At 44.1% G+C, this 22,871-nt stretch overlaps 1 protein-coding gene across 2 annotated transcripts in view; it reads right to left on the bottom strand.

The window, feature by feature from the left end:
- The window catches only part of LOC121547563 (monocarboxylate transporter 4-like), a 36,969-nt gene extending 14,597 nt beyond the window's left edge, over positions 1-22,372 (bottom strand). Inside the window, exons 1-2 of one of the 2 annotated variants that reach the window (XM_041858899.2) lie at positions 22,251-22,372; positions 332-594 (exon numbers count right to left, since the gene is read on the bottom strand). In XM_041858899.2, the coding sequence (XP_041714833.1) occupies positions 332-554 (223 nt within the window). In that variant the 5' untranslated portion in view covers positions 555-594; positions 22,251-22,372. Of the gene's footprint in view, positions 1-331; positions 595-789; positions 1,213-22,250 lie in introns of those variants that run through there. The other variant, XM_041858900.2, reaches the window with a different exon arrangement.
- Between the last annotated feature and the right edge of the window lie 499 nt (positions 22,373-22,871).

The following is a 22,871-nucleotide window of genomic DNA, read 5'->3' as shown; positions in this document are numbered from 1 at the left end:
CATCATTTTCTGGAATTTTCCAAGCTGTTTAAAGGCACAGTCAACTTAGTGTATGTAAACTTCTGACCCACTGGAATTGTGATACAGTGAATTATAAGTGAAATAATCTGTCTGTAAACAATTGTTGGAAAAATTACTTGTGTCATGCACAAAGTAGATGTCCTAACCGTCTTGCAAAAACTATAGTTTGTTAACAAGACATTTGTGGAGTGGTTGAAAAATGAGTTTTAATGACTCCAACCTAAGTGTATGTAAACTTCCGACTTCAACTGTACTTACAAATACCGGTGTGTGTGTGTGTGTGTGTGTGTGTGTGTGTGTGTGTCCGTACCTGTGCCGTAGAGCATGGCCAACAGTATAGAAGAAATCCACGCACAGTCGCTGTATCCCACTCCGAACTCCCTGATCAACTCCTTGAAGAACACACTGACAGCCTTGGGGAAGGCGTAGGAGAACCCAGTGATGACGAACCCTCCGGCCAGCACGGCCCAGCCCCACCCTCCGTCTGGCGCCTTCACATCACTAGGCTCATCGTCTACCATGGCTCCTCCCATGATCCTCTCTGCTAGGAGATTCCCTCAACTTGGGTCAGAACTGAGAGAGAAAAAGAGACAAGGGAATGATTTTAAAAGAATGGCGCTGGAATATATACCGGCCGTTTTACGGGCTCCTGACCAATTCTGCTATATTGCGTGTTATTTTGGCGCTGATCTTAACTTTTTTTTGTATATAATGTTTCCGTCATCGTTTCCTATGACCGAAAAGAGCTTCTGGACAGTGATCACTAACCTTGATTTGGATGAAGATTTCTACTTCAATGAGTCGGCGGCACAGGACATACTGCTCACCCCGGACCAGGCCCCAATCCCAGACACTCAGAAGAGAAAGAGACTGCGATATAGAGGCCGACATCCGGGTACCCTGATGAAACTACGGTGGCGAGTAAATAATCTGCCTCTACCCGCTCTTCTATTGGCCAATGTAGAATCACTGGAGAACAAACTGGACGAGCTCCGTTCGAGACTATTCTATCAACAGGACCTGAAGAACTGTAATATCCTATGTTTCTCGTAAACTTGGCTGAACAAGGCCAATATTCTAGCAGCTTTTTTCTATGCATCGGCAGGACAGAACGGCAGTGTCAGTTAAGCTCAAAGCGGGTGGTGTGCGTCGCTTAATAGCTGGTGCTCGATTAAGGAAGTCTCGAGGTTCTGCTGCCCGAGTTAGAATACCTCATGATAAGCTGTAGACCATACTATTTACCAAGAGAGTTCTCATTTATATTTTTCATAGCTGTCCATTTACCACGACAAACCAATGCTGGCACTAAGACCACACTCAACGAGCTGTATAGGGCCACAAGCAAACAAGAAAATGCTCATCCAGAGGCGGCGCTCCTAGTGGCCAGTGATTTTAATGCAGGAAAACTGAAATCCGTTTTATCTAATTTCTACCAGCATGTCACCTGTGCAACTAGAGGTAAAAAAACAAAAACAACTATAGATCACCTTTACTCCACACACACACACACACACAGAGAGAGAAGCATACAAAGCTCTCCCTCGCCCTCCATTTGGCAAATCTGACCATAACTCTATCCTCCTGATTTCTACTTACAAGCAAAAACTCAAACAGGAAGTACCAGTGACGTACTCAATACGGAAGTGGTCCGTTGAAGCGGATGCTAAGCTACAGGACTGTTTCGCTTGCCGACTGGAATATGTTCCGGGACTCATCCGATAACTTTGAGGGGTTTACCACATCAGTCACTGGCTTCATTAATAAGTGCATCAATGGACGTCGTCTCCGCACAGCGACCGTACCTACATATCACAACCAGAAGCCATGGATTACAGGCAACATTCGCACTGAGCGGAAGGCTAGAGCTGGCGCTTTCAAGGAGTGGGACACTAACCCGGACGCTTATAAGAAATCCCGCTACACCCTCCGACGAACCATCAAAACAGGGAAAGCGTCAATACAGGACTATGATGAAATCCTACTACACTGGCTTTGACGTGCATAGAATGTGGCAGGGTTTGCAAATTCTCACGGATTACAAAAGGGAAATATTAAATTCACAAGGTTGCAAGGCCAGATGGATTACCAGGACACATACGCAGAGTATGTGCTGACCAGCTGGCAAGTGTCTTCACTGATATCTTCAAACTCTCCCTGACCCAGTCTGTATTATCTATGTTTCAAGTAGACCACCATAGTCCCTGTGCCCAAGAACAACGCCAAGGTAACATGTCTAAATGACCATCGCCCCGTAGCACTCATCTGTAGCCATGAAATGCTTTGAAAGTCTGGTCAAAGCTCACGTCAACACCATCCCAGACACCCTGGACCCTCTCCAATTCGTATACCAGCCCCAACAGATCCACAGATGACGCAATCTCTATTGCACTCCACACTGCCCTTTCCCACTTGGACAAAAGGAACACCTACGTGAGAATGCTGTTCATTGACTACAGCTCAGCGTTCAACACCATAGTGCCCTCCAAGCTAAGGACCCTGGGACTGAACACCTCCCTCTGCAACTGGATCCTGGACTTCCTGACGGGACACCCCCCAGCTAGTGAGTGTAGGCAACACATCCACCACGCTGACCCTCAACACGGGGGTCCCTCAGGTGTGCGTGCTTATCCCCTCTTGTACTCTGGTTCACCCACGACTGTGTGGCCGCTCACGACTCAAACACTCTCATTAAGTTTGCCGACAACAACGGTGATAGGCCTGATCACCAATGAGACAGCCTATAGGGAGGAGAGAGACCTGGCAGTGTGGTGCCAGGACAATAAACTCTCCCTCAACGTCAGCAAGACAAAGGAGCTGATCTTGGACTACAGGAAACAGAGGGCCGAGCACACCCCCCATAGAGTACGACAGTATGAGTCATAATACCCTAAAACCTAGCGGTCAAACAGGGAAATGGTTCCAATCATTTTTCCACCATTAATTTTTTGATTTTAGAAACCCAAAATAAGGGCTTAGTTTAGTGTAGGCTTACCCTGGCGTGACGTTTTGATATCCGTGTAAATCTCTCTCGGACAAGGTGACTTTATCAATATATTTGCCTGTATTTAACCGCAAAAATTGAAATACAATTAACTGCTTATGTAGCTATCATACAGAACTACAAATGCCATGATGCTCTGGATGAGACTGCCAAATCGAGGCAAAGGTAAGAATCTCTGGATTAACTATCTAACGTTAAACTACATTTAGTAATTAATAAATTGGCAAAATTTCCTTAAATTGACAATTCTGTGAACTGTCTTGGGCAAGTTTTAAATTTACACAATACCTGTTAGCAAAGGTGTCAGGTAAAGATGACGTGCAGGAGCTTGAAGGGATTTGTAGTCTTGCATGATGTCTACTTTGATGTTGATTAGTGATAAAAGTCACCTTGTCCGAGAGAGATTTACATGATTAATCAAAAACGTCACACCAGGGTAAGCCTACACAAAACACAGCCCTTATTTTAAGTGTTTCTAAAATCCCCTATGGGAAGAAATGAATGGTGGAAAAAAACGATTGGATCCATTTCCTGTTTGACCGCTAGGTTTTATGGGTATTATGACACCTCCACTGTGGGGCTCGAGTCACATCGACGGGGCTGTAGTGGAGCAGGTCGAGAGCTTCAAGTTCCTCGGTGTCCACATCACTAAGGATCGATCATGGTCCAAAAACACCAACAGTCGTGAAGAGGGCACGGGATTTGGCATGGGCCCCTCAGGTCCTCAAAAGGTTATACAGCTGCACCATTGAGAGCATTTTGACTGGCTGCATCACTGCTTGGTATGGCATCTGCTTGGCATCCAACTGCATGAAATACAGACATCTCATTTACATAAGTATTCACACCTTTGCAGAAGCACCTTTGGTGGGGATTACAGCTTTGAGTCATCTTGGGTATGTCTGTATCAACTTTGCACATCTGGATTAGGGGATTTTCTTCCATTCTTCCTTTCAGATTTTCTCAACTGCTGTTAAATTAGATGGAGAGCGGTAGTGAACAGCAATCTTCAAATCTTTTCAAATTTTCAATGAGATTCAAATCTGGGCTTTGGCTGGGCAACTCAAGGACTTTCACATTATTGTTCTAAAGCCATAAGCTTAAACTGTATGCTGCTTGGGGTCATTGTCCTGTTGGAACATAAATCTTTGCCCCAGTCTAAGATCATTTGCACTCTGAAGCAGGTTCTCATATTTGGCTCCATTCATTGTGCCCTCTATCCTTACCAGTCTCCCAGTCCCTGCCTTTGAAATGATTCTCCATAGCATGATGCTGCCACCACCATGCTTCACGGTAGGGATGGTGTTAGACGGGTGATGAGCTGTGCCTTGTTTTCTCCAGCCATAGCGCTTTGCATTCAGGCCAAAGAGTTACATTTTTGTCTCATCAGACCACCACTACTGCCTTATGATCAGTCTTTCACGTGTCTTTTTGCATATTCCAGGCGTGCAGTCATGTGCCTTTTTCTCAGGAGTGGCTTCTTTCTGGTCACTCTACCGTAAAGCCCAGATTGGTGAAGCACTGTAGAGACTTCTCCTTCTGGCAGGTTCTCCCATCTCAGCCAAGGAACTCTGTAGTTCTATCAGAGTGGTCATTGGGTTCTTGGTCACCTCCCTGACCAAGGTCCTTCTTGCCCGGTTGCTCAGTTTGGTCGGACGGCCAACTCTAGGCAGAGTCTGGGTAGTTCCATATTTTTTCAATCTCAGACTGATGGAAACCACTGTGTTCTTGGAAACTTTCAACACTAAAAATAGATATACAGTTGAAGTCGGAAGTTTACATACACTTAGGTTGGAGTCATTAAAACTTGTTTTTCAACCACTCCACAAAATGTCTTGTTAACAAACTATAGTTTTGGCAAGTCGGTTAGGACATCTACTTTGTGCATGACAAGTAATTTTTCCAACAATTGTTTACAGACAGATTATTTCACTTATAATTCACTGTATCACAATTCCAGTGTGTCAGAAGTTTACATACACTAAGTTGACTGTGCCTTTAAACAGCTTGGGAAAATTCCATAAAATGATGTCATGGCTTTAGAAGCTTCTGATAGGCTAATTGACATAATTTGAGTCAATTGGAGGTGTACCTATGGATGTATTCCAAGGCCTACCTTCAAACTCAGTGCCTCTTTGCTTGACATCAATCAAAAGAAATCAGCCAAGACCTCAAAAGAAATTGTAGACCTCCATAAGTCTGGTTAATCCTTGGGAGCAATTTCCAAATGCCTGAAGGCACCACGTTCATCTGTACAAACAATAGTATGCAAGTATAAACACCATGGGACCACGCAGCTGTCATACTGCTCAGGAAGGAGACGTGTTCTGTCTCCTAGAGATGAACGTACTTTGGTGCGAAAAGTGCAAATCAATCCCAGAACAGCAAAGGACCTTGTGAAGATGCTGAGGGAACAGGTACAAAAGTATCTATATCCACAGTAAAACGACTTCTATATCGACATAATCTGAAAGTCCGCTCAGCAAGGAAGAAGCCACTGCTCCAAAACCGCAACTGCACATGGGGACAAAGATCGTACATTTTGGAGAAATGTCCTCTGGTCTGATGAAATGACCATCGTTATGATTGGAGGAAAAGGGGGGGCTTGCAAGCCGAAGAACACCATCCCAACCGTGAAGCACGGGGGTGGCAGCTGTTTTAGGTCAGTTAGGATCACCACTTTATTTTAAGAATGTGAAATGTCAGTGGGTCAGAAGTTTACATACACTCAATTAGTATTTGGTAGCATTGCCTTTAAATTGTTTAACTTAGGTCAAACGTTTTGGGTAGACTTCCACAAGCTTCCCACAATAAGTTGGGTGAATTTTGGCCCATTCCTCCTGACAGAGCTGGTGTAACTGAGTCAGGTTTGTATGCCTCCTTGCTCGCACACGCTTTTTCAGTTCTGCCCACAAATTTTCTATAGGATTGAGGTCAGGGCTTTCTGATGGCCACTCCAATACCTTGACTTTGTTGTCCTTAAACCATTTTGCCACAACTTTGGAAGTATGCTTGGGGTCATTGTCCATTTGGAAGATCCATTTGCGACCAAGCTTTAACTTCCTGACTGATGTCTTGAGATGTTGCTTCAATATATCCACATCATTTCCCTTCCTCATGATGCCATCTATTTTGTGAAGTGCACCAGTTCCTCCTGCAGCAAAGCACCCCCACAGCATGATTCTGCCACCCCTGTTCTTCATGGTTGTGATGGTGTTCTTCGGCTTGCAAGCCCCCCCCCCCTTTTTCCTCCAAACATAACGATGGACATTATGGCCAAACGGTTCTATTTTTGTTTCATCAGACCAGAGGACATTTCTTTAAAAAGTACGATCTTTGTCCACATGTGCAGTTGCAAACCGTAGTCTGGCATTTTTATGGCGGTTTTGGAGCAGTGGGTTCTTCCTTGCTGAGCGGCATTTCAGATATGTCGATATAGAAGTCGTTTTACTGTGGATATACACTGCTCAAAAAAATAAAGGGAACACTAAAATAACACATCGTAGATCTGAATGAATGAAATAATCTTAATAAAAACTTTTTTCTTTACATAGTTGAATGTGCTGACAACAAAATCACACAAAAATTATCAATGGAAATCAAAATGCATCAACCCATGGAGGTCTGGATTTGGAGTCACCCTCAAAATTAAAGTGGAAAACCACACTACAGGCTGATCCAACTTTGATGTAATGTCCTTAAAACAAGTCAAAATGAGGCTCAGTAGTGTGTGTGGCCTCCACGTGCCTGTATGACCTCCCTACAACGCCTGGGCATGCTCCTGATGAGGTGGCGGATGGTCTCCTGAGGGATCTCCTCCCAGACCTGGACTAAAGCATCCTGGAGCGAGACATGATGTCCCAGATGTGCTCAATTGGATTCAGGTCTGGGGAACGGGTGGGCAAGTCCATAGCATCAATGCCTTCCTCTTGCAGGAACTGCTGACACACTCCAGCCACATGAGGTCTAGCATTGTCTTGCATTAGGAGGAACCCAGGGCCAACCACACCAGCATATGGTCTCAAAAGGGGTCTGAGGATCTCATCTCGGTACCTAATGGCAGTCAGGCTACCTCTGGCGAGCACATGGAGGGCTGTGCGGCCCCCCAAAGAAATGCCACCCCACACCATGACTGACCCACCGCCAAACCGGTCATGCTGGAGGATGTTGCAGGCAGCAGAACGTTCTCCACGGCGTCTCCAGACTCTGTCACGTCTGTCACGTGCTCAGTGTGAACCTGCGTTCATCTGTGAAGAGCACAGGGCGCCAGTGGCGAATTTGCCAATCTTGGTGTTCTCTGGCAAATGCCAAACGTCCTGCATGGTGTTGGGCTGTAAGCACAACCCCCACTTGTGGACGTCGGGCCCTCATACCGCCCTCATGGATTCTGTTTCTGACCGTTTGAGCAGACACATGCACATTTGTGGCCTGCTGGAGGTCATTTTGCAGGGCTCTGGCAGTGCTCCTCATGCTCCTCCATGCACGAAGGCGGAGGTAGCAGTCCTGCTGCTGGGTTGTTGCCCTCCTACGGCCTCCTCCACGTCTCCTGATGTACTGGCCTGTCTCCTGGTAGCGCCTCCATGCTCTGGACACTACGCTGACAGACACAGCAAACCTTCTTGCCACAGCTCGCACTGATGTGCCATCCTGGATGAGCTGCACTACCTGAGCCACATGTGTGGGTTGTAGACTCCGTCTCATGCTACCACTAGAGTGAATGCACCGCCAGCATTCAAAAGTGACCAAAACATCAGCCAGGAAGCATAGGAACTGAGAAGTGGTCTGTGGTCACCACCTGCAAAACCAGTCCTTTATTGGGGGTGTCTTGCTAATTTCCTATAATTTCCACCTGTTGTCTATTCCATTTGCACAACAGCATGTGAAATGTATTGTCAATCAGTGTTGCTTCCTAAGTGGACAGTTTGATTTCACAGAAGTGTGATTGACTTGGTGTTACATTGTGTTGTTTAAGTGTTCCCTTTATTTTTTTGAGCAGTGTAGATACTTTTGTACCCGTTTCCTCCAGCATCTTCCCAAGGTCCTTTGCTGTTGTTCTGGGATTGATTTGCACTTTTCGCACCAAAGTACGTTCATCTCTAGGAGACAGAATGTGTCTCCTTCCTGAGCGGTATGACGGCTGCGTGGTCCCATGGTGTTTATACTTGTGTCCTATTGTTTGTACAGATGAACGTGGTACCTTCAGGCGTTTGGAAATTGCTCCCAAGGATGAACTAGACTTGTGGAGGTCTACAATTCTTTTTCCTGAGGTCTTGGCTGATTTCTTTTGATTTTCCCATGATATCAAGCAAAGAGGCACTGAGTTTGAAGGTAGATCTTGAAATACATCCACAGGTACACCTCCAATTGACTGAAATTATATCAATTAGCCTATCAGAAGCTTCTAAAGCCATGACATCATTTTCTGGAATTTTCCAAGCTGTTTAAAAGGCACAGTCTACTTAGTGTATGTAAACTTCTGACCCACTGGAATTGTGATACAGTGAATTATAAGTGAAATAATCTGGTCTGTAAACAATTGTTGGAAAAATTACTTGTGTCATGCACAAAGCAGATGTCCTAACCGACTTGCCAAAACTATAGTTTGTTAACAAGAAATGTGTGGAGTGGTTGAAAAATGAGTTTTAATGACTCCAACCTAAGTGCATATAAACTTCAACTGTATATTGAAGCAACATCTCAAGACATCAGTCAGAAAGTTAAAGCTTGGTCGCAAATGGGTCTTCCAAATGGACAATGACCCCAAGCATACTTCCAAAGTTGTGGCAAAATGGCTTAAGGACAACAAAGTCAAGGTATAGATTCTGCTGACATAAACTGTCAACTGTGGGACCTTATATAGACAGGTGTGTTTCTTTCTAAATCATGTCCAAACAATTGAATTGGCCACAGGTGGATTCCAATCCAGTTGTAGTGACATCAAGGATGATCAAAGGAAATAAAATAAAAACATGTTTTCACTTTATTATTATGGGGTAGTGTGTGTAGATGGGTGTTACGGTAATGAGAAACGTCCACAGGCTGTAACAACAAAATGTGGAATAAGGGGTATGAATAATTTCTAAAGGTAATGCAACTCAATTACCTTTTACAGACTTGTATATAGCCAAGTTACCTTTAAATCATTGAAAATCGATTATATGTTTTACTTTTCTATTATTTCTCAATTTTCATTCTATCTGCATTGTTGGGAAGGGCCCGTAAGTAAGCATTTCACTGATTGATTTGATGTGTACTTAAGTCAGCAATAATAGAGAGGATCACATCAGGGTTAGACACTCAATATTAGGAAGCTGTTCTTAATGTTTTGTACACAGTGTATGCAAATAAATTAACTTGAGCTCATCTAAGGATTACACCTCTAGATGATGCATCATGGGTGAATAAAACCATTCAACTGATTGGAGTTTTTACAGGAACTTGAAAAGGTGTTACATAATGAGACACGTCCACAGACACTTTTTGTACATAGTAAATATTATAGTTTAATGTAAACTTCAACTAGTATACCACTTTTATGAGTTATGGACTAACAGCAGCAACATTGTGTTTTATTCAAATAAATTAGGTTGAAAAAAAAAAGACATTGTATAAAATGACCTGAGAATATAATCCAGACACATTTCGGTAATGAGAATTTAGGGTGAAAATGTACAAAATTCAGGCGAAAATGTAAAATATTTTTAAAATAACTTTCCCAAAAACTAGACATCTCAGTCCTCAGAATGCTAGTTGATTTTTGCAGATGCATCATGGTTTTGTAACTCAATTTGCAGACATTTTAAAACTGGTTTCATGAGAATCACCCAATTACACAATCATTCACTTGTTAAGCTGGATTTCAGAAATATTGTCCTTTAGGTAAGATAATTTAAGATTTTCTGTAAGGTTCAATGTCTTATTGTAGCAGTCTGGTCCCATGCATTCATTTGGGGTAACAATTTTGTGTTGCAAATATGACAACCTCAGTTAAATAGTTACGTATACATGTTCCTATTTTTAGATGACACTAATAAAAAGAAAGGCCATTGGCTTAGTGCATGGCTCCATATTTGTCCATAGAGTGATATGTCCTTGAAGGTCTGCAGAGTTAGTGCTTTCGGGGTGCTTCTCCTCTGCTCTCTTCTCCTCTCACACGGCATGATAAAAGGAGAGTTTGCTATTGCACGTGTGTGTATGTGGATAAGGTGATGTCTTCTGAGAGGGGACAGTTTGTCTGCACCAAGGAAGAATCAACAGTAAATCAACACAAGGAAACATCCTGTTCCAGCGCTCACACCCTGCAGAAAAGACCCCCCACACACACAGTAGCATACTCCACAGAACAAAAAAAGGGCACCTCACTTCATACCGAGGTGAAATGAGCATGTGATGCGCAACTCAGACTTCCAAGTCAATCACTCACTGACGTCAATGGGACATTTCTGTGAAAATTCAGATCTCAAGTAAGAATATCGCCCATATAATCAATCCATCCGTGTCTACAGTTGAAGTCGGAAGTTTACATACACTTAGGTTGGAGTCATTAAAAATAGTTTTTCAACCACTCCACTAATTTCTTGTTAACAAACTATAGTTTTGGCAAGTCTGTTAGGACATCTACTTTGTGCATGACACAAGTAATTTTTCCAACAGATGTTTACAGACAGATTATTTCACTGTATCATAATTCCAGTGGGTCAGAAGTTTACATACACTAAGTTGACTGTGCCTTTAAACAGCTTGGACAATTCCAGAAAATGATGTAATGGCTTTAGAAGCTTCTGATAGGCTAATTGACATAATTTGAGTCAATTGGAGGTGTACCTGTGGATGTATTTCAAGGCCTACCTTCAAACTCAGTGCCTCTTTGCTTGACATCATGGGAAAATCAAAAGAAAATAGCCAAGACCTCAGAAAAACAATTGTAGACCTCCACAAGTCTGGTTCATCCTTGGGAGCAATTTCCAAACGCCTGAAGGTACCACGTTCATCTGTGCAAACAATAGTATGCAAGTATAAACACCATGGGACACGCAGCCGTCATACCGCTCAAGAAGGAGACGCGTTCTGTCTCCTAGAGATGAACGTACTTTGGTGCGAAAAGCGCTAATCAATCCCAGAACAACAGCAAAGGACCTTCTGAAGATGCTGAGGGAACAGGTACAAAAGTATCTATATCCACAGTAAAACGAGTCCTATATCGACATAACCTGAAAGGCCGCTCAGCAAGGAAGAAGCCACTGCTCCAAAACCGCCATAAAAAAGCCAGACTACGGTTTGCAACTGCACATGGGGACAAAGATCGTACATTTTGGAGAAATGTCCTCTGGTCTGATGAAACAAAAATAGAACTGTTTGGCCATAATGACCATTGTTATGTTTGGAGGAAAAAGGGGAACGCTTGCAAGCCGAAGAACACCATCCCAACCGTGAAGCACGGGGGTGGCAGCATCATGCTGTGGGGGTGCTTTGCTGCAGGAGGGACTGGTGCACTTCACAATATAGATGGCATCATGAGGAAGGGAAATTATGTGGATATATTGAATCAACATCTCAAGACATCAGTCAGGAAGTTAAAGCTTGGTCGCAAATGGGTCGTCCTAATGGACAATGACCCCAAGCATACTTCCAAAGTTGTGGCAAAATGGCTTAAGGACAACAAAGTCAAGGTACTGGAATGGCCATCACAAAGCCCTGACCTCAATCCTATAGAAAATGTGTGGGCATAACTGAAAAAGCGTGTGCGAGCAAGGAGGCATACAAACCTGACACAGTTACACCAGCTCTGTCAGGAGGAATGGGCCAAAATTCACCCAACTTATTGTCGGAAGCTTGTGGAAGGCTACCCGAAACATTTGACCCAAGTTAAACAATTTAAAGGCAATGCTACCAAATACTAATTGAGTGTATGTAAACTTCTGACCCACTGGGAATGTGATGAAAGAAATAAAAGCTTAAATAAATCACTCTACTATTATTGACATTTCACATTCTTAAAATAAAGTGGTGATCCTAACTGACCTAAGACAGTGAATTTATACTAGGATTAAAATGTCAGGAATTGTGAAAAACTGAGTTTAAATGTATTTGGCTAAGGTGTATGTAAACTTCAGACTTCAACTGTATACAGTGAGGGAAAAAAGTATTTGATCCCCTGCTGATTTTGTACGTTTGCCCACTGAGAAAGAAATGATCCGTCTATAATTTTAATGGTAGGTTTATTTGAACAGTGAGAGACAGAATAACAAAAAAATCCAGAAAAACGCATGTCAAAAATGTTATAAATTGATTTGCATTTTAATGAGGGAAATAAGTATTTGACCCCCTCTGAATCAGAAAGATATCTGGCTCCCAGGTGTCTTTTATACAGGTAACGAGCTGAGATTAGGAACACACTCTTAAAGGGAGTGCTCCTAATCTAAGTTTGTTACCTGTATAAAAGACACCTGTCCACAGAAGCAATCAATCAATCCAATTCCAAACTCTCCACCATGGCCAAGACCAAAGAGCTCTCCAAGGATGTCAGGGACAAGATTGTAGACCTACACAAGGCTGGAATGGGCTACAAGACCATCGCCAAGCAGCTTGGTGAGAAGGTGACAACAGTTGGTGCGATTATTCACAAATGGAAGAAACTGTCAAAAAAAAGAACTGTCAATCTCCCTCAGCCTGGGGCTCCATGCAATATCTCACCTCGTGGAGTTGCTATGATCACGAGAACGGTGAGGAATCAGCCCAGAACTACACGGGAGGATCTTGTCAATGATCTCAAGGCAGCTGGAACCATAGTCACCAAGAAAACAATTGGTAACACACTACGTCGTGAAGGACTGAAATCCTGCAGCGCCCGCAAGGTCCCCCTGCTCAAGAAAGCTTATATACAGGCCTGTCTGAAGTTTGCCAATGAACATCTGAATGATTCAGAGGAGAACTGGGTGAAAGTGTTGTGGTCAGATGAGACCAAAATCGAGCTCTTTGGCATCAACTCAACTCGCCGTATTTGGAGGAGGAGGAATGCTGCCTATGACCCCAAGAACACCATCCCCACCGTCAAACATGGAGGTGGAAACATTATGCTTTGGGGGTGTTTTCTGCTAAGGGGACAGGACAACTTCACCGCATCAAAGGGACAATGGACGGGGCCATGTACCGTCAAATCTTGGGTGAGAACCTCTTTCCCTCAGCCAGGGCATTGAAAATGGGTCGTGGATGGGGTATTCCAGCATGACAATGACCCAAAACACACGGCCAAGGCAACAAAGGAGTGGCTCAAGAAGAAGCACATTAAGGTCCTGGAGTGGCCTAGCCAGTCTCCAGACCTTAATCCCATAGAAAATCTGTGGAGGGAGCTGAAGGTTCGAGTTGCCAAACGTCAGCCTCGAAACCTTAATGACTTGGAGAAGATCTGCAAAGAGGAGTGGGACAAAATCCCTCCTGAGATGTGTGCAAACCTGGTGGCCAACTACAAGAAACATCTGACCTCTGTGATTGCCAACAAGGGTTTTGCCACCAAGTACTAAGTAATGTTTTGCAGAGGGGTCAAATACTTATTTCCCTCATTAAAATGCAAATCAATAAAATAAAATAAATAGACATGAGATTTTCTGGATTTTGTTGTTGTTATTCTGTCTCTCACTGTTCAAATAAACCTACCATTAAATTTATAGACTGATCATGTCTTTGTCAGTGGGCAAACGTACAAAATCAGCAGGGGATCAAATACTTTTTTCCCCTCACTGTATATCGCCCATATACTCCATGAGGTTAGCTAGAAACACAAGTGTCAATCCAGATAATGAAAAGGCACCCACAAAATAATATTCAAGGAACTTAGTTGCATGTCATTTGCGGCGTGCAAGCACATGAGCAAAGTCATTGTTCTGGGAGTGTGGTGCCAGGAAAATTACCTCTCACTCAACATCAACAAAACAAAGGAGATGATCGTGGACATCAGGAAACAGCGGTCTCTATCCACATCGACGGGACCGCAGTGGAGAAGGAGGAAATCTTCAAGTTCCTTGGCGTACACATCACCGACAAACTAAAATGGTCCACCCACGCAGATAGTGTGGTGAAGAAGGCGCAACCGAACCTCTTCAGCCTCCTGAGAAATTCGGCCTGGCACCTAAAACCCTCAAACTTTTACAGATGCACAATTGAGAGCATCCTGTCGGGCTGTATCGCCGCCTGGTACGGCAACTGCACCGCCCACAACCGCAGGGCTCTCCAGAGGGTGGTGCAGTCTGCCGAACGCATTACCGGGGGCAAACTACCCACCCTCCAAGACACATACAACACCCGATGTCACAGGAAGGCCAAAAAGATCATCAAAGACATCAACCACCAGAGCCACTGCCTGTTCACCCCGCTATCATCCAGAAGGCGAGGTCAGTACAGGTGCATCAAAGCTGGGACCGAGAGAATGAAAAACAGCTTCTATCTCAAGGCCATCAGACTGTTAAATTGCCATCACTAGTACATTAGAGGCTGCTGCTGCCTATTGAAACACTGTCCACTTTAAGAAATGGAACACTAGTCACTTTAATAATGTTTACATATCTTGCACTACTCATCTCATATGTATATACTGCATTCTATAATATTCTACTGTATCTTAGTCCATTCCGCTCTGTCATTGCTTGTCCATATATGCATTCTTAAATCCCATTCTTTACTAGTTGTGTGTATATGTTGTGAAATTGTTAGATATTACTTGTTAAGATATTACTGCACTGTCGGAGCTAGAAGCACAAGCATTTCGCTACACCCACTATAACATCTGCTAAACACGTGTATGTGACAAATAAAATGTGATTTGATTTGTAGCCTATCATTTCACTATCCTTGTGAGAACCATTAGCATTGGCTGACTTGACTTTGCTGTACCGCAGTTTGCAAGCAGCTTACCTATCAAAAGGTGGCACTGTGTCCATTACAAAATACACTGAACAAAAATATAAAGGCAACATGCAAAGTGTTGGTCCCATGTTTCATGAGCTGAAATAAAAGATCCCATACATTTTCCATACACACAAAAAGCTAATTACTCTCAAATTTGGTGCACAAATTTGATTACATCCCTGTTAGTGAGCATTTCTCCTTTGCCAAGACAATCCATCCACCTGACAGGTGTGGCATATCAAGAAGCTAATTAAACAGCATGATTATTTCACAGATGCACCTGGTGCTGCGGACAAAAGGACACTAAAATGTGCAGTTTGGTCACACAACACAATGCCACAGATGTCTCAAGTTGAGGGAGAGTGCCATTGTCATGCTGACTGCAGGAAAGTCCACCAGAGCTGTTGCCAGAGAATTGAATGTTCATTTCTCTACCATAAGTCGCCTCCAACATCGTTTTAGAGAATTTGGCAGTGCGTCCAACTGCAGACCATGTGTAACTACGCTAGCCCAGGACCTCCACATCTGGCTTCTTCACCTGCGAGATCGTCTGAGACCAGCCACCCAGACAGCTGATGAACCTGTGGGTTTGCACAACCAAGGAATTTCTGTACAAACTGTCAAAAAGTGCCTCAGGGAAGTTCATCTGCGTGCTCGTCGTCCTCACCAGGGACTTGATCTAACTGCAGTTTGGCTTCGTAACCGACTTCAGTGGGCAAATGCTCACCTTCAATGGCCACTGGCACGCTGAGAAGTGTGTCAACGTTGTGAACAGAGTGCCCCATGGTGGCGGTGGGGTTATGGTATGGGCAGGCATAAGCTACGGACAACGAACACAATTGCATTTTATCGATGGCAATTTTAATGCACAGAGATACCGGGATGAGATCCTGAGGCCCATTGTCGTGCCTTCCATCCGCCACCATCACCAGGCAAAGTTCCTCAAAGGTTATCCCCCTCGGCAGGTAATAACCAGAAATATTCAAAAGATCAGCTGGCCCTTTTGGTTCTGGAGCTGGATTTGTCATAAGCATTGATTTAGGGACAACATCGCCACTGATGGAACCACCAGCATATCCTTGACTTTGCCATCTATTGTTAATCTTTTGAATATTTCATATTTCAGGTTATTATGCCGAGGGGGATACACTTTGAGGAACTTTGCCTGAGATCTGAAGACTCAAATACTTGTTGCCACTGATGTCTTTCAGGAAAAGGGTCCTGGTCGCTAACAACTTGGCCGCGTCAATGCTCTGGCACAGGCTGATGGTGTTGGACAGTCTCGTCAAGCCACTGCAGAGGTTACTGGTGGATTTATTTTGGTCTGGCCAACACTGGATATGTGCAGCAGTGTTATACCTCCCTTTGCATGAGAGGGGCCAAGGGCTGGTGGACACTGAGTCCAGAGTGAAAGCTTTCCGTCCACAAGCTGCACAGAGACTTCTGTACAGCAGGTGGTGTGCTGGAGAGACACTGTTTGGGCTGTTCTGAGGAGAGCAGGGGACCTTGGGTACAACAGGCACTTGCTCCTGTTGGATCTGGAGCAGGTCGATATGTCAGCTATTACATTGTTCTACCGCGCTGTGCTTTGAGGTGTGGAAAAAGACTGTTCACAGAGATGTTTCAAAGGCAGGAGCATGGATAATGGAGGAGCCACTCTTTCACAACCCACTCATCCAGACCTGTACTGATCTCTGCTAGCTTGCGTGCCAGGCTTGTGAGTGGGGTTCACTAAGTAGGGTGACCTGCAAGAATTGGCTGGGTGGAAATCTGCCATCAACATGGCGGAGGCTTCCTCCATAAAGTCAACGAAGCGGCTGCAGCAGGTGGTGGAGCGGGTCTGTGCTGCACTACCAGGCTTGTTCAGAGAGCTACTGTGTGGTGGGGGTGTCTGTCCTGTTGGGAAGAGAGTGCAGCATCTGTTTTCTTCTTGTTCTAGGCTGTTAGGGTTGTTTTCTGTCCTGGGTGGGTGGTGTACAGGCCTAGGGTTGGGGCTGACTCTGGACCTATATGTTGGAGGGCCTAGGTAAAGCTTAGTCAACAGGTGAAGGGACTGCCTAGTAAATTACCTGTTAGGGCAGGCAAAAATGGCAATGTGGAAGACCAGGAAACATGAGATGCAGGGGGTGGAGTGTACGGGCCCCAGAGCTGAGCTGCTGGGGAGGGCTCGGCTGACACTGGAGCATGTATATGGAGGGCTGGTGAACCGTTTGGGGATTTTGTAGTGGTGTGAGGCCTCAGGTGGGGTTGTGGACAAGGAGGGGGGGCTTGTTTCTAGGTCTGTTAAAATTCACTCACTGGCCCAGCCTGGGACAATTTAGACTTGTGAGTGTGAAAAACAAAATACAGCACACTGGTGTCCTTGTATGCCCCACAATATTTTAGTGGTTTTGGTCAACAAACCTTTGTCAGAGACTTGTGAGTGGTCATAGTGCACTCATGTCCAGTCATAGCGCAATGACTAAATGTGCATGTCACATTTGAATGAGTGGGTACTTCCTCACTGAAGATATAAAATACTGATGGATGCTTTTCAGAATGGACTTTATCGTGCATTTACATCAGAAAGTGTTGTTATATGATCAGATTTGCATCTACAACAGCTGACAACGTCAGATTAACATATAGTGCAGAACAGTTGTCATATAACTGGCAGTAAGAACCCTTTATGAGCACCTTTTAATTTCTACAACATATGACTAGATCTGGCAAAAATCTAGACAAATTATATCTTGCCACTAAAAACACATTCAGCAAGCCTTTTTTGTGCCAGCGACACTGCAGAATACATTTTAAAAGTCAAAGTAGACATCACATTTCAAAGCATTATATCTATAGCAAAGTGCCTACCCTTGATGCGGCTCTAACTCTTTGAATGGGATGGGAGGTGTGCACGCATGCATGTCTACTGTATGAACTACTCCAGTGTCACGTGTAGCCGCCTGGCTCCCAACCAACAGGCAAACATACATACTTCTCCACTTGCCCCACCCTTCTATAGCAGTGTGCCCCGACCCCTCACACACAATGCAGCATTCAGCAAGCACCCTACTATCAGCCCTCCTAAAATAAGACCCTGACATTTTCCATCCCAGGACGGACGGACACCCAGCAAAAAAGGTGGTGATAAAGCTGCAATGGGTAAATTGTTGAAAGACTCAGACAGACAATACCTTGACGCTTATCTTTTAGCATTGCATGCAAAGTATTGACTTATGCGTCACGTCTCCTAATGCATATCTTTTTGCAAAAGCTTATCAGACTGACTGACACAAAGGCTCTGCATGGTCAATCCGACGTCTGCAGTGGCCATACAGCATTACTGCGATATGGCCTCTGCAGAAGTCAGGGCATTTATACTTCTTGCACGTCGCTGAGCAGGACAGAGCTGTTGTGAAGGAAGTTGCCAAGGAAGTCAGTTTGTGTTTATACTGGACCACCCGCTCCCACCGTCAACCAATCATGTCAATGCGGAGCGATACGGAGCCCTCCGCATTGTTACCAAATTTTGCCGCCGTAAGGCACGGAGCTCAATCTGGCCTCTGCATGCCTCCGGAGGCTACGCAATTGCGTCACACCCTCCATACGGCGCCTCAGACCACATTTTCGGATCAAGCATAAATGGCTTTTATCAGTTGACACAAGGCTGCACACACCTTTCTCTGTGGATAACAGGCCATGCCGTACATGCAGGAAACATTCAGACCTTTAGGGAAGAGGGGTGCACTGATACCGTGTTGCTCACACCTCTCCACTGCCTAGAAGGCTAAGTGTCCATTTGGATTGGACATCCCACTGCATCAACAGGGAATGCTTTCCTGCTAGGACTTCTGCCTGCCCAAACTGACACACAACACATTTGCAAACACACACACACTCACACACCTGTGGCTCTGATCCTCGTAGACCACTAATTGGCTATGGCAGACTACAGAGGTCTGCTCAGGATATTCAAGGCTAAAGAACCAGTGGGACCAGCCAGGTTGTGTCACAGGCTACATCTTTCCCCTCTACACCAACACTATAGCACAAACAGTCTGGGACAGGAAAAGCCTTGGGAACTGTTCTAAACGACTATACTGTTATTACAGAAACATGGCATTCCTTAATGCACCCAACTGAATAGAGCCGATAGAAAGTCAGCAGTCACACACACACCATGGTGTTAAAGGATAAGCAGCCTATTGACCTGGACATAAGCCAGTAGGTTCCAAATCATTATATTACAAAAACACATTATATTACAAAAACACATTATATTACAAAAACACAACCATTAGGCTAAGCACTTCCCAATCGAAATGTACAACTATTACTTCTCATTGCAAACATAATGTTCCCGTCCAGCAAAGTAACCAGTGATCTAAAGTTTAAATGCAACAAATGTTTCACACACACAAGTTATTTTCAAAGATAGCTAACAGCAAGGGAGTTGCAATAACAACACAGTTCTACTCTCAAACTCTACGCGGCATTCTACCTTCTCCCTACAGTTTTCAGCCATTAGCTTTGCCCACGACTACCTCATGTGAACTACAATCTCAACAATGTGTTAACGTTTGGCCCATATCTTTCATCAACTAGAAATAATTATTCAAATAAGAAAGAAACTGCTACAGTAAGTGTTGCACAGATCCATACAGCTATGGGTGCTCCATCCTACGAAACTACATTTCTGCTACACTTCCTGATTTAAAGCTTACACACAGGTGTTCGGCGCATGTTAGTTAACTAATTAGCACTTTGAGATATGGCCATGTGGGAACATTAACCCTAACATGGTGTGTATCTTTTTATTTTTATTATCATTTCTCGCTGATATGAAAGCTAAGGAGGTCCTTATGCTTCCAAAACCGTACTGCAAGCAGCGTTCAGATTTGAGCATCAGGGCTCTTAACAAAACTCCCCTGCATAGAAGATGCCTTCTTCCAATCACATTTACATTTTAGTCATTTAGCAGACGCTCTTATCCAGAGCGACTTACAGGAGCAATTAGGGTTAAGTGCCTTGCTCAAGGGCACATCGACAGATTTTTCACCTAGTCGGCTCGGGGATTAGAACCAGCGACCTTTCGGTTACTGGCACAACGCTCTTAACCACTAAGCTACCTGCCGTCCAATGACTTACAGTGAGGGAAAAAAGTATTTGATCCCCTGCTGATTTTGTACATTTGCCCACTGACAAAGAAATTATCAGTCTATAATTTTTATGGTAGGTTTATTTGAACAGTGAGAGACAGAATAATAATTTTAAAAATCCAGAAAAACGCATGTCAAAAATGTTATAAATTGATTTGCATTTTAATGAGGGAAATAAGTATTTGACCCCCTCTCAATCAAAGATTTCTGGCTCCCAGGTGTCTTTTATACAGGTAACGAACTGATATTAGGAGCACACTCTTAAAGGGAGTGCTCCTAATCTCAGCTTGTTACCTGTATAAAAGACACCTGTCCACAGAAGCAATCAATCAATCCGATTCCAAACTCTCCACCATGGCCAAGACCAAAGAGCTCTCCAAGGATGTCAGGGACAAGATTGTAGACCTACACAAGGCTGGAATGGGCTACAAGACCATCGCCAAGCAGCTTGGTGAGAAGGTGACAACAGTTGGTGCGATTATTCGCAAATGGAAGAAACACAAAAGACCTGTCAATCTCCCTCGGCCTGGGGCTCCATGTAAGATCTTACCTCATGGAGTTGCAATGATCATGAGAATGGTGAGGAATCAGCCCAGAACTACACGGGAGGATCTTGTCAATGATCTCAAGGCGGCACACTACGCCGTGAAGGACTGAAATCCCGCAGCACCCGCAAGGTCCCCCTGCTCAAGAAAGCACATATACAGGCCCGTCTGAAGTTTGCCAATGAACATCTGAATGATTCAGAGGAGAACTGGGTGAAAGTGTTGTGGTCAGATGAGACCAAAATCGAGCTCTTTGGCATCAACTCAACTCGCCGTGTTTGGAGGAGGAGGAATGCTGCCTATGACCCCAAGAACACCATTCCCACCGTCAAACATGGAGGTGGAAACATTACGCTTTGGGGGTGTTTTTCTTCTAAGGGGACAGGACAACTTCACCGTATCAAAGGGATGATGGACGGTGCCATGTACCGTCAGATCTTGGGTGAGAACCTCCTTCCCTCAGCCAGGGCATTGAAAATGGGTCGTGGATGGGTATTCCAGCATGACAATGACCCAAAACACACGGCCAAGGCAACAAAGGATGGGTATTCCAGCATGACAATGACCCAAAACACACGGCCAAGGCAACAAAGGAGTGGCTCAAGAAGAAGCACATTAAGGTCCTGGAGTGGCCTAGCCAGTCTCCAGACCTTAATCCCATAGAAAATCTGTGGCGGGAGCTGAAGGTTCGAGTTGCCAAACGTCAGGCTCGAAACCTTAATGACTTGGAGAAGATCTGCAAAGAGGAGTGGGACAAAATCCCTCCTGAGATGTGTGCAAACCTGGTGGCCAACTACAAGAAACGTCTGACCTCTGTGATTGCCAACAAGGGTTTTGCCACCAAGTACTAAGTCATGTTTTGCAGAGGGGTCAAATACTTATTTCCCTCATTAAAATGCAAATCAATTTATAACATTTTTGACATGCGTTTTTCTGGATTTTTTTGTTGATATTCTGTCTCTCACTGTTCAAATAAACCTACCATTAAAATAGACTGATCATGTCTTTGTCAGTGGGCAAACGTACAAAATCAGCAGGGGATCAAATACTTTTTTCCCCTCACTGTATGTGTAATGTAATGGAACTGAGCGTCATGAGCAAGGGGTACCCCGTTCCCAGCAATTTTGCCACCCTAGTTAAGATCAAAATGCACACAAATGGCCTAAGAATTCCAGAGATTCTCACGTGACCCATTATATTGGCTATCAGTAATATTGAGCGATATCAGCCAATAGGGTTGACAGTTTGAAAGTGCAGTTGGGGCATAATATAGAGTCGACACTTACTTGAGCTACATTTTGCATAACTTTTAGGAGCAGGCCAATTTGTAAGCAGAGTAAAATACATGTTATCAATATTCATTTCCATAGCCTATCATATAGGAAGCTAAAGACAACTGCGCCGTGCTTCTCTGCCATATAGTCTATGCATATAGCCGACAGTCTATTTAATTGAGACCACGCATAGGGGCATTTGATCTCGCACGCCCAACAAGAGGTAGGCTACTGTACAAGCAGCATTATCCTATGAGAGTTTGACAAATAGGTGCTTAAATTACAACTGTCTACCAAAAATATCAACGGGTATGAAACTTTAATCATGCCAATGTTTAAAAAATAACCTATTGATCAGGGTTGTTCTTACCTGACGAAGCTTTCTCTGTAGCGTCTTCGGGACTGGACCATGCGTTCACGCCTCCTTCTCGTGGCGTATTTATTTCAGGTTCCGGATTTACTGGAAACCCATTTGCCGTGCCTAATGCCGCGTTCAAAACAACTGGGAACTCGGAAAAATACGAGATCAAATCATGACGTCAGTGATCTTCAAATCGAAAAGTCGGAGCTCTAGAAAGAAGCCTGAGTTCCCGAGTTGGAATTCCGAGTTGGATGACCGTTAAAATATAATTTCCCCAGTCGGCACTCGTTTTTTTTCCGAGTTCCCAGTTGTTATGAATACACTGAGGTCGGAAGTCGCAGATTTTCGAGTTCCCAGTTGTTTTGAATGCGGCATTTTGCAGCGTTCACGTGCTAGTCGGAAAAATAATTTCTGCGCATTCACTTTTAAAAAAGGTGTATTATTATTATATTTGTTTTATGTAGCTACTGCCCACTCTGCTGCCTACGCAGCTCCTGCTCACGCCTCGATCAGACTGACAGCACTATTGCATCAATACGGGATAATACATTCTGCAGTCAAACTTTTTAAATTTTGTAATCCAACATTTTAAATCAAATCAACGTTTATTGGTTGTGTACACATATTTGC

Source organism: Coregonus clupeaformis, chromosome 31, assembly GCF_020615455.1.
Source record: "Coregonus clupeaformis isolate EN_2021a chromosome 31, ASM2061545v1, whole genome shotgun sequence".
Lineage (NCBI taxonomy): Eukaryota > Metazoa > Chordata > Actinopteri > Salmoniformes > Salmonidae > Coregonus > Coregonus clupeaformis.
Note: the sequence above shows the minus strand (reverse complement) of the source record. Positions and strands in the feature narration are given on the sequence as shown.